The sequence below is a fragment of the Lynx rufus genome, unplaced genomic scaffold, assembly GCF_022079265.1.
Source record: "Lynx rufus isolate CCGP_SWC_20201006 ecotype Redwood Valley unplaced genomic scaffold, mLynRuf1.p SCAF_9, whole genome shotgun sequence".
Taxonomy (NCBI): domain Eukaryota; kingdom Metazoa; phylum Chordata; class Mammalia; order Carnivora; family Felidae; genus Lynx; species Lynx rufus.
The window spans coordinates 102,219,517-102,232,146 of record NW_025814897.1 but is presented as its reverse complement, the minus strand read 5'-3'; the positions used below and the strand labels follow the sequence as shown (position 1 = coordinate 102,232,146).

The window sequence follows — 12,630 nt, the reverse complement described above, 5'->3', positions numbered from 1 at the left end:
ATGAAAATATTTGGGGCTCCATGTATGTTGAATGTGTCAGTCCTCGTGTCAGCATTCACAAAAGCCTCTTCTGAAAATATGATCAACCTCCTAAGAAACAGGACAACTAACTTCATCAACAATCACATGCGCTTGTTTGCGGCCTAGTCAAATTGCTGGATTAGATAAACATTGCATCACAGGTCCTCCTGTTACGACATCTAAAATAGGCCCACTCCTCTTCCCTGAAAACCCATTATTTTTCTTTATAGACTTAAGAGTCTATAAATAAATTTGACATTGTACGTTTATTATCATTCCATGAACCATCAGAAGAAACAACCCATAAGTGTGACCCTGATGTGGAAGAAAGCAAAAGACTGAGTTTAAAACTCGATAAAAGTATTTTCCGGTCCTTCCTAGATTTAGCCAGCCTACAAATCCACAGGCACTAATGCAAATAGCCGTAGTATGCAAGTGATCTTTCTGAGAAGAGTGCCAGCCTCAAAGAAGAAGGGTCTCATGACAAACATGAGAGAGTTGAAGTCTAATCATGGATCATTTAGTGAGAAAACTTGCTATTTTCAGGACATCAAAGGACAAAAAACAAAAACAAAAAACGGGGCGGGGGGGGATAAGATGGTGGAGTACTAGCAGGACCCTAGGCTTGCCTTATCCTTCAAACACACGGAGATAAATATCAAATCATTCCGAATACCCAAGAAATTGATCTGAGGTCTCAGAGAAAACTTCAAAAAGGCAAACACAAAAGAGTTTCCTCATAGGAAGATGCAAGATGCTGTAATATCAAAAAGAAAAATAGAGCCAATGATTTGGGCTATTTGTGGAGGACTCAGTTTAGAAGTGAGATAGTTCCTCAAAAGTCAAGGGCAAAAAAAAAAAACAAAAAACAAAAAACAAAGAACAAAGGCAATCTACATCATGTCTCATACACCAATCTCATGAGAAAGATAAGAAAGGGAAAGGATGGGAACAGAGGGAAAAGAGGCAGAGAAAAGGGAACAAAAGAAAGGAGAAAGGAACAAATGTTGCTTGAGGAGACAAATGGCCATGGCTGGCCTTTGAAGAGTGGAAGAAAGGACAGACAACTTTAGTTTCAAAATCCCATGTAAGAGCAGAGTAGGCTGCTAGTGCCACAGCAGCTAGAGCAGGGGAAATAAAAATCATCAGGAATACACTCGACTATAAACTAGAAGCACTTGCACGCAGAGTAATCCTGGCGCGTGATCCTTCCCAGAGGAGTGATGAGGGTCCTCCGACAGCTTGGATTCAAAAGACATCAAAGACACAGACTTTCCCTTGTAACACGAATAAGGCCTGAGGATCTAATGGAAAACATGGTGACTGTGGTTGACAACACTGTATTGTATTAAGTGAAATGTGCCAAGAGAGTAGAACTTAAAGGTTCTCGCCACCCCCAAAAGACAACTATGTGAGGTGAGGTATGTGCGATTTAACTCGATGGGGAGAATCCCGTCACAGGGTATACGTATATCAAATCTTCCTTCTTACATTATTTGCAATTTAAATATCTTACAATTATATTTCTCAATATGCCTCAATAAAGCTGGAAAACATTTAAAAGAGGTAAGACATCAGTGAGCAGAAAAAGAATGAGATGAAGTTGATATGGAAAGAAGTATGACCTTAAACCACACCTGGGTCCAGGTTGTTAAGAAAGATGATAATTAGGACTTAACGTAACTATGTGCCTTATATTTGTTTTGTTCACTCTCTCACTTAACATGTTTTCTTGAGAACTTCCTATGTGTTAGGTGCTCTTATATGTATCATCGATTAATCTGTGTACAAACCACACACGACATTGGCCTCCTTGCAATTTTCCACCTAAGGCTTCAATGTATTGTTGTTAAAGGGTTATAGTTGCATTACACTTTTTTTTTGCGCTCAGTTATTTTTAACAAAGATGTGTGATACTATAAGATACTGAGTTGTAAAGTCTTGCATTTGATATATTGAATCAAGGAATGGAAAGGGAGAACAAGTCCCTAGAAAGGAAAACTGGAAAAATGGGTGGTATCATTGCCAGGAAATTCTTTTTTTCTTTTCTTCCCAGTGTATAAAAAGATGGCATTCATAGGAGTTGACATATTGTGTACAATCACAGAACTTTAGATAAAAAAGTAATATAAATGACATTGAGTCTATTACCCTCAGTTTACAAATTAAGACATTGAGAACCAGAAATGGTATAGAATTTATCCTCTTTTAATCCTTTTTTTCTTTTTGAAATGCCAGAGAAATTTACTTTAAATGGCACGGTTTTAGTCTAAAAATTATTTAGATCTGAAATAGAACTCCAGCATGTCATGATTCTGTACACTCTGAAATAAGATGATTGAAGTGTAACTGCCAATTAATATCCAGGCACACACAAATTGAAGACTGTCGCATTATTACGTTGTACATGGGAAACGAACCCAACGCTGCACGTTAACTTTTAATCCTCTTTCTAATGGGAAGAGTCAAGGTTCAAACTGACAACTCCTTAAGTCTAGTCCACCTCTTTCTTAGTACACGTTTGGCAATTCCACCTGAACATTGGTAAAAGCACCGTCCGAATTCCCTCCCCAGCAGAAAATTCTTCCTAACTAATGTCCCCCTAAATGCCTCTTTTAGGGGCAGGCCGTAAAGGAGCAGACTCAACATGGGCATCCATGTGGAATAGAATGCAAAATCAAATTTATTAGCGTACTGAGATGAACTTGAACGAGGAAGTATGCAAAGGAAGAAAAGTGTCCCATGCATGATGGCCAGAGCAGCCAAGCAGGAGGAGCAGGTAGGGAAAACTTGCTGCCTGCATTTAGCAGAATGGATATTCAGAAGGCTTGAAGGATAAAAATACAGGAGGCCGGGATGATGAGGGCACACAGGATTCCTATGAATCCAGCCATCATGGAAAGAACCAACTTACTCTTCTGGGTAGCAGCACATGCCAGGGAGGGAAAAGGGGGAATGTCACAGAAAAGGTGGTTGACCACATTTGGACCACGGAAGCCTAAGCAAAAGTGAAGGTCTCATGGACAATGGCGCTTTGAGGACCCGTGGCACAGGGCCCCGCCACCAGCTGCACACGGGCCCTTTGGCACATGATGACTGTATGCGGCAAGGGTTTGCAGATGGCTGCGTACCGGTCACATGCTTGGCGGCCATGAGGAAACAGGCTGGTCACTACAAGCTGACCAAAAACCACATCAGTACAGCACAGCTCACAAAGGAGATGACTTTTCTCTCCCGAAAGGGATCACACCACATCGACGGAGCAGCGGAAGAAGAGGAGCATACACCCACAAAGGACAACGTTTCAAGGAAAAACTACATGGGTTTCTGGAGTCAGGAATCCATCCACATCAGGGTGACCGTCCCCAAGTTCCCACCCCGCATGACAACATAAAGAACGCTAAGCAGAATAAATGCCAGCAAAGACCACCCCTAGGCATACACTCTTTAAAGCACAGAAAATCAAGAATAAAGACAACAATCTTCAAAGAAGGCAGAATCAGAAAGACACATCACCTACAGAGGAGCAAAGGATCACATCTGATCTCTCAGAAACCGCACCTCCTAAAAGTCAGTGGCCGTCTACTGGGCGCCAAATTTACAAATCGGGAGACTTCAGTGAGTGGAGGCCTTAACTGACAGGCAATTTCCCTCTGATACTGGGACTAACTGGCGATTCTTTACAAAATAGGCAGAACCACTTAACGACTTCCGGGGTGAACAAACAAATGAACGGCAAAATGCACCTGCACTTGAATTTCTGTCCCTGCCCTCTAGGAAGAATCAGTTGGGAACGTTTCCTACTAATAAAAACAAAACAAAAACCTATTTTAAGATGCACTGTGTTACAGCTATAAAGTCTAAGGGAAAAGAAGATGGTGCTGTAAGAGGACAATACACGGGCTCTAACTGACACTGTCTCTAATCATCCCTTAGGGTGAGTCCCCAGTGGAGGTAACACTGAAACAGTATATGAAAAGCAAGTAGTTAATCCATGTGAATATGGCAGGAAGAGAATTGTCGGCAGAATACAGGAGCAGATCAGAACAGCAATAACCAGAGCTAGAGGAAGACAGTTGGTTTGAATATATTTGCATACGCTTAGACAAGGACCTTACAGCAATTCAGGAAATTTATAATTATCACTTGCCTCCTGCTGTTCTCCTCCCAATCCCCGTTCAATAGCACCTGCATCACGAATGTTTACCAAGCAATTAGGACCAAAGAAAACACTTCAGCTCTCCTACTAGGCAATGCATATCTCAATAGGTGACAGATCTGACACCTGTCATATAATGAAGATGCAGGATAGAGTCATTTTAAGGCAAAGTGTGACCGGGAAGAAACTGTTGATCTTTCTAGATGAAAACACATTTCCCTTTGGCTCACCTAAGCCCAAGTTTTATCAAGTCTTAGTAAAATGGTGCTGGGAAATGTCACCAAACTGGCAACTAACAAATTATGATTTTTCTAATGTTTATTTATTTTTGAGAGCGACAGAGACAGAATGTGAGTGGGTTGGGGCAGAGAGAGGGAGGCACAGAATCTGAAGCAGGCTCCAGGCTCCGAGCTGTCAGCACAGAGCCTGACGCGGGGCTCCATCTCACGAGCTGTGAGATCATGACCTGAGCCGAAGTCGGACGCTCAACCGACCGAGCCACCCCAGCGCCCCAAACAACTAACAAAGTTAATCATTCATAATCTGGGACCTAGCTCTCCTACATTTGGAAATCTGTGCTACAGAAATATAAATGTCAGATACACATGTGGCAACATCATTTGTAGGGAGAATAAAAGGAAACCAGCTGAAGGGGTATCACTAGGAGAAGCATACATTCTCTGTATGAAATGCTGTGCTACATAAACTATAAAATTTACCTGAACATTAATAATTAATTAACTTAGTAGTTTACTTTCCCAATTGCATCATTTGCATTGTGCCATTTTGAATTCAGCATTTTTTTTTTATCATTTCAAAGTGGTTAATAAGGAGAAAACATACCACCTTGTATAAAAATGACAGATTCTGGGGTGAAGGGTGAGGGATGAGGGGAGATACAGGTCCTCAGAGGGAAAAAGTGAGATGGGAGCAGAGAGTTGCTAAGAATCTCTCGGTTTTACTTAGTTTTTGACAAAGATTTCATTCACCAGTAGCTAAAAGTGTTTCATTAAACCAGAGAGTGTTCGGATGGAGAAATAGCTTTACCAGAAGTCATTGAGTCCATCTGCCTAAATCTATTTACTTATGGATATTTTCATTCATTCACTTATTCATGCCTTCAGTTTTGACACAGATGGCAGCTTTTCAAGAGTAAATTTTAGTTATGAAATTAAGCATATTTGTTGCAAAACAAGTCCGACAACTCAGACAAGCACGAAGCTCCTGCTGCTTGTGGCTCCTTTCAATGTCATGTTACTAAAGTAACAATGTTAACAGCGTGGCCAGTGACTTTGCACAATTCTCTCTATGATCATGTCCATAGGCACACACCAATGTCTTTTACACATGAGGTAGGTTTTACCCCCACCTTTTTCACCTTTGTTTACATGTTGGGGGGTTGGTCAACGAGAAGATCTGACCTCTGGTTGATCTGTGATCTGGACCCTGGCAACTGGAGGCTCCTCTCCCAGACCCTGTCCGTGCATTCTGCCTGCCTTCTCGGCTCCCAAAAACTGCCCCAAGGACACAGCCTTGAGACAGTCATGTGTTCTTGGACGCTCTGGACGGCATGTGTGACTGCCTCTATCTAATCTTTCAAGATTGGGCGGGAGGCAGAAGGGCTATGGTCTTACTGCTGCGCCCAGGACAACCTCGCAAGTAAGTTCTCTTGTCTGTTCAACCTGCTCCCTACCATTCCGGAGTGGCCTGCTTCTCTCTTTGGTCTCTCCCTGCCTTTGGTGATGGGGGCCGGTTGCGGATTTCAGCGGAAGCTCCCCAGGAAGTTGCAAACCCACACAAACTGTGATCGGTTCTACAGATTAAGGTTTGACTTGATTTTTTTTCTTATCTATCAATGATTGTATCAGGACGTTTCCTCCGAACCAAAACATTAATATTTAATTTACTTTGTTTAATATTAGCCACCCAACACTTCAAGGAGAGAATGTACGTTTCTCCTAATGATACAAATTGAGGTTGTTTCCTCCCCCCCCCCCCACAAATGATGTTGCAGCATTTATGTCTGGTGTTGATATTGCGACAGCACAGATTTCCAAATGTAAGAGAGCCAGGTCAACGAGTATGTGAATTTTAACAGAAATCATCAAATTACTTTCTGAAAATGTAGCTGTTCTATACTTAGCTACTGTCGCTAAGTGCAACGTCGTGATCTATATTCGTTGGCAACCTTACCAGCATTGCACAAATCGTTGTGATGTCTGCTAACGTGCCAAATGAAAAAGAAACACTGTCTTGTCATTGTAATTTCATGTTTCCCAGCCATTGTGGAGTTCAGCAACCTTTAGTATATTTATATTTTTGGCAATTCCCATTTCCAGCTGTACCCATTGCTCATCGAGCCATTTATTGGCCCATGTCCCTCCTGTGTGTCATACACATGTGCATTTGGGCTCAGGACTTTCTCATCAGGACATTACCTTATTGTAAGTCACCTATTTTGCAAAAGCCCTCTCACTTTCCATTGTTCAACAGAACAAGGTGTATGAACCTTTATTAATGAACACTGTTGACCTTTGCCTTACAACATTTGCTCTCTAATCTGGAATAAATGTCCTCCCACATATGAGACTATATAAATGTTCCTCTGTACTTTCTGTTCGCATATAGTACATTGTACCTTTAATATATCTGTAAAGTATTTTGTATTCCCCTTCACTTTATAATGGAGAAGACTGATGAAAAAAATACAAGCAGTCTATAAGTAACCTGGTAACTACTCAGGAATAAAGGGAACTTCTAGTTCTCAGCCCAGTGTTCTTTTGACATGTTATAAACCAACGTCTAAGGTACAACACAACAGACTTCTAATTACCAAAACTGCTGGAGAAGTTTTCCTTTCAAACTTCATCCCAAATGTGTATCTTACCTCCTTATTCCCCAAGCTGTAGACGAGGGGGTTCCACATGGGCATCACCACAGTATACAACAGAGAAATCACTTTATTGAGATCCAGGGAGGGACTTGAGCCAGGTCGAACAGAGATAAAGAAAAGAGTCCCATACAGGATGGAGACAACTACCAGGTGAGAGGAGCAGGTGGACAAAGCGTTCTGCCTCCCATGAGCAGTCTGGATCTTCCAGATGGCCACCAGGATGCAAACATGGGAGACCATCATGATCAGGCCACTGAAGATTCCTGTAGGTCCAGCCAAAAAGAAAAATGTAAGTTGAGTCACGGAAGTGTCTGCACATGTAAGAGAAAGCAGAAGGGAAATATCACAGAAAAAATGATTGATGATATTTGGACCACACAAGGGTAAGCAAAAAGTCAGTGTCATATAGGTCATGCTGCTTAGAAGAGCCATGCCATAAGGCCCTATAACCAGCTGCACAGAGACCCTCTGGGACATAATGAGGGCGTGCAACAAGGGCTTGCCGATGGCCAAATACCAGTCATGTGCCATGGACGTCAGGAAGAAACATTCAGATACCACAAAGAAAGAAGAGAACCACATCTGTGTGGTACAACCCTGAGAGAGCTGACTTTTTTCTCTGCAAAGTTATCACACAGCATCTTGGGGGCAATGGAAGAAGAGGAACAATACCTAAAAGGACGAGGGGCTAAGAAAAATACATAGTCATTCACTGGTCAGTGGTAACCTGTGTAAGAAATTTAAAAGTACATTTTATTTTTGCAATGTTAATTAGCATACACAAAATTGCTCCTTTTAAAAAATTTTTAATGTTTATTTATTTTGAGAGAGAGAGAGAGAGACAGAACACAAAAAGGGGAGGAGCAGAGAGATGGGAAACAGCGAATCTGAAGCAGGCTCCTGCTTCCGCACAGAGCCTGACATGGGCTTGAAACCACAAACCATAAGATCCTGACCTGACCTGAAGTCAGTCGCTCAGCTGACTGAGCCACCCAGGCGCCCCATATTCATCATAGCTTCTTCAATGTATTACAAGTGTTTTTTAATCTGTAAAGAGGCAGTTAGGAAAACAGCACTGGACGGGCAACGGTATTCCTGAGGAATAGTTCCTGTCCGTTGGGACACCGTGCAAACTTGCCCGATTTATACTTGATCTTTTTGGATTCGGCACCCTCTGCCATCAAAAGAGCAGTCTAAGTATCAAATCTAAATTTCCCATGGTTTCTAAAATTGTATTTGAAACGAGAACAGTATCTGTATTTCATCTTTACCACATGATAGAATAACAATGCCTACCTAGGAATACCGTAACCAGTGAGATTGTAAGAAATGATGAAAAATTCAGACCCTGATAATAGACATTTGGGATCGGCTAAACAGAACAGAAATAAAGCCCTTTCAGTTCCTGTTTTGACGGAGAGGATAGTGCCATTCAGATGAAATGAAGACAACTTTCATATCTGTGTATATTAATCTCTTCCCCTTATAAAAGGCTTACAAAGAGAAATGTCAACAAATGTCGGCAGCATTATTTACAAGGGGGAGTTCTATGGAAACACATAATAGTCATTTTTATGTTTATAAAGGACAGGCCTGCAAATGAGAGATTGGATACATTTACTCTTTAACCATCATGAGTACAGGAATGGCAGAAAGAAATAGGAACAGAGGATTCATGTTTGGGGTTAAGTGAAGTGAAGAAATTTCCAGATCATGTAATTCATATAATCATATCATATAATTCAAAAAAGAAATATAATGGTTTGGGAGGCTCTGAGATGCCCTTCCTTTGACATTAATTAATCTATCAAATATTGTATAGGAACTTTCCATGGAAATCAAAAGAAAAATAAGTATCCACTCTAGTCTCAACTGACTCGATCATTAGCGGCAATGTTACCATACATTTCCATGAATATATTTTGTTCATTGAAGTAAAATTATTTCCCCTAATTCTCTGTAATGTTTATAAACCTATTTAAGGCATAAATTCTGACAGGTGATCTCTATTTTATTAACACAATGTGTGAAATGCTTACCATTTTTATTGTTACAAAATTTTTAAGTATTTTTCTGACTCATCAACTGAGTAAAAACACATCAACCTGTTTAAATGACAGTAAGAAACACAAGGTGTGGGATTATCCGTAAGAAAGATTCCAGATTCATATGTTTGTTACCAGGTCAAACAATTTCCTATATTAAGAAAAATATTCACACTTTGAAGATAGAGTGATTAAGATGTGAACCCTGAAATGCTACAGTGACAAAACAATAGTTAATATAATGTTTGTGCCCCCTGAGTTTATCATTACTTGAGAATTATCTGTGGAATGCATTTTCCACAGGGCAATTGCTTATTAATGACAGCACTAAAATCAATCGCGGGAAATACTGCCTAGGCATAAAAAGAAAGCCCACTTTTCAAAGCAGTGTTTGATAAATCCAAGACGACATATGCCGCAGCATTTCAGAGAAAGCTCCCTTCTTCACTGAGAGCTGAAGTGGTTGGAAAAACACCGCTTTCGTTTCATGCCTAACAGTTCAAAATCTACGTGCAATGGCAGGCAGTGGTTGTGGACATTCGTGGACCTACCAGGTGAGGGCGTTTGGTGAGGGGAACGTGCTTCCATCCTTCCATTGCTCAGCACGCAAACAGGAATAAGACTCCGCCTCCCCTGTAAGGGGGACGATTTCTATGACCTTTGCATTTCTACATTCGGTGACCCGAGAATTTACCTGGACGTTGAAGTATCAGAAAGAGAGAAGAAGATCCGGCTTAAAATCGGGATCAAAACCTCAGTCATTTAGTGACCTGAAGAGCTGGACTAAACCAAAGACCACTCTCTCTGGGGTACCTCTGACAATGAGTTTATGTTGCCACAGATCAGGTTCATTCTGAAGTCTTGCTAGTGTATTTCAAAACTTGCTGTTAATCAATATGCGGGATACTCATTTCTTTAAGTTCATAGTACCCCTGGCTGAGTTCAAGGTAAATCAAAGCACAGACTTTTCAAAGAAGGAGATGTCATTGTGCACGAAAATGGTTGGGAAATATTTCATGGGCAGATTGGTTTGGAAAGGTGGACAAGTTTGAGATGACCCGAAATTGAGAGGAGGGACATTTGGGGTAGAACTAAGGAGATGAACAGAGGCAGGGAGGCAGGAACATTCAACTTGATTGGAATAAAGCTTCATGAAGGAGAGAAGAAAATATCACATTGAGGGAACAGTGGCATAGGCAGAATAATGGTCTCCAGTGATATCCACCTCTTAACCCCAGGGACCGGTGATCATGTCACCTTGCGTGGTAAAAAGTGACTTTACCCATGTTATTCACTTAAGGACCTTGGAATGAGGAGATTATCTGTGAGCCCTTCTCAGGAGATGTAAGTAGGGAACATGGGCAGATATGCAACTTTGCGGGTTTTGAAGATGAAGGAAGGGGCCATCAGCTAAGAAATGTGGGCAGGGTTTAATAGCTGGAGAAACCGGGAAACATTTTCCTCTAGAGATTCCAGGAAGCAATGCAATCCTGCCAACACCTGACTGTAGTCTGGTGAGACCCATGTTGGACTCCTTAGCCTGCAGAGCATTAAATCAATACATTTGTGTATACAACATTGTGTTGTTTTAGCCACTAAACTTGTGGTAATTTGTCAGGACAGCATTGAGAAACTAATACACATAGGTTGGATGACCTCAGTCACCACTTTCTCTCAAAAACCTTCTAGGATCCCCTAAAAGGGTTATGATCTCCCACCTCTGAAACTGCCATAGCATTTCCCCAGTAGCTCGTCTCCACTGTCATCTGACTTTTAGAGTCAAGGACATGGTCTTACAATGGACTGTATCCTATGAAGTCCTGATGTCAGAGAGTTGCAGAGAAGACATATTCTGTAAGCATTTTTGAGCGACGTGTAAATTAAAGCAAAAATATTTCACAATCCGTAATAATTTGAATGTAGGATTTAAGTTATATCATACACTTTGCTTAAAGAAGGTAGAATAGGGGCACCTGCGTGGTTCAGTTAGTGAAGCATCTGATTCTTGATTCCAGCTCAGGTCATGACCTCAGGGTTTGTGGGTTCATGCCCTGCATCAGGCTCCGTGCTAACTGTGGAGCCTGTTTGAGATTCTCCCTCTTTTGCTGCCCCTCCTCAGGTCTCTCTCTCTCTCTCTCTCTCTCTCTCTCAAAATAAATAAATGAACTTAATTTTTTTAATCAAGTAGTATAAAGCCATTTTGCCCTTTTCTTCTACTTGAAACCAACCAAAACCGGTAAGGAAACAGACAATAACAAGAAAAGATAAAGAAAATGACACTTTAGGAAACTTCAAGAGAAGGAAATGATATGATAGGAAAAAGATGATAAAGCAAATTCTATTATAGGAAAATGCTTCACTTTGACATTGAGAAAAATTTTCCCTCTGAAGAATGTAAACACACACACAAAAAAGATATAATTGCTTAATATAATGGCTAGCTAACTGGCTGACTAGAGGTGGTCGTCAAGAGGATGTAGCTACCCATTGACCGTCTAGCTGGACCTGGGCAATCAGAGGCTCTGAGGCCCCCACCCACCGTCCTTGGAATGTACACTCTGCCCACCTGTCCACAGCGGGAGCTGTTTTCAAGGAGGCAGCCTCAAGGGAGTAATGTGTTGTTGAGACGATCTGGATGGCGTATGTGACTGAATCCAGTTAAGGTCCCTTTATAAACGTTTAAGGGGGCGCCTGGGAGGCTCTGTCGGTTAAGTGTCCAACTCTTGATTTTAGCTCAGGTCATGATCTCATGGTTCCTGGGTTCGAGCCCCACATCCGGCCCTGCACTGACCGCATGGAGCCCACTTGAGATCTTCTGTCTCCTCGCTCTTTCTCTAACCCTCCACTGCTCATGCTCTCTCTCTATCTCTCTCAAAAAATTAATAAACTTTAAAAGATTCCGGCAGGCAGGTGTGGAGAGATGCTCATCATGCTGCTCTCCCAAAGGAGCATTATCTGGAAGCGTTCTTCTTTGTTAAACTTGCCACCTGCCATACGATGTGGGCTGCCTCTTTCCTCAGTCTCTCCTGCCCTCTGACGACAGCGGCCAGTTTTAGATGTTGCCTAGGTAATTCCCAAGTTTAGGAACCAACAATTGGTGAGCCAGCTAGGAGACCTGAGAATGGAGTCTCGGGAAAGAGGCATCAGGAGGGAAATCTCAAGTTGGCCCGTGACCTCTGTATGGGGAGGGGTGGCCTGTGTGTGGATGCTGGTGGACCGCCGCTTGAGTGCAGAGATGCCCCCAGATGCCAGCTGCTTCGATGCCCCTGTTTGTGGGACTGCTGCAAAGTAAGGAAGAAGTGGCTGCATGGTGGGCTGGCCTCTGCTGTGGGAAGCCTGCCTAGTCACCTACGCACAGCTAGAGACTGACGCTTGCGTTAGAAAGTTAGAAGAGCTGAGGTTAGAGAAGAAAGGGCAGGTGTCCACCCCCTGCTGTCTTCGGGGCTGGCAGACGAGGTGTGCTTACATAGAACTAAACTTGATTTTCCTTCATCTGCTAAGCCATGTAGGTT

General features: G+C 42.0%; 1 protein-coding gene across 1 annotated transcript; it reads right to left on the bottom strand.

Moving 5' to 3' along the window:
• Window positions 1–5,583: 5,583 nt before the first annotated feature.
• On the bottom strand, window positions 5,584–12,427 carry LOC124506066 (olfactory receptor 998-like). Its single transcript, XM_047072069.1, is given in 5 exon segments — window positions 5,584–5,694; window positions 7,068–7,675; window positions 7,678–7,745; window positions 9,670–9,812; window positions 12,293–12,427. Coding segments are annotated over 5 exon segments (1,065 nt in total).
• Window positions 12,428–12,630: the final 203 nt, after the last annotated feature.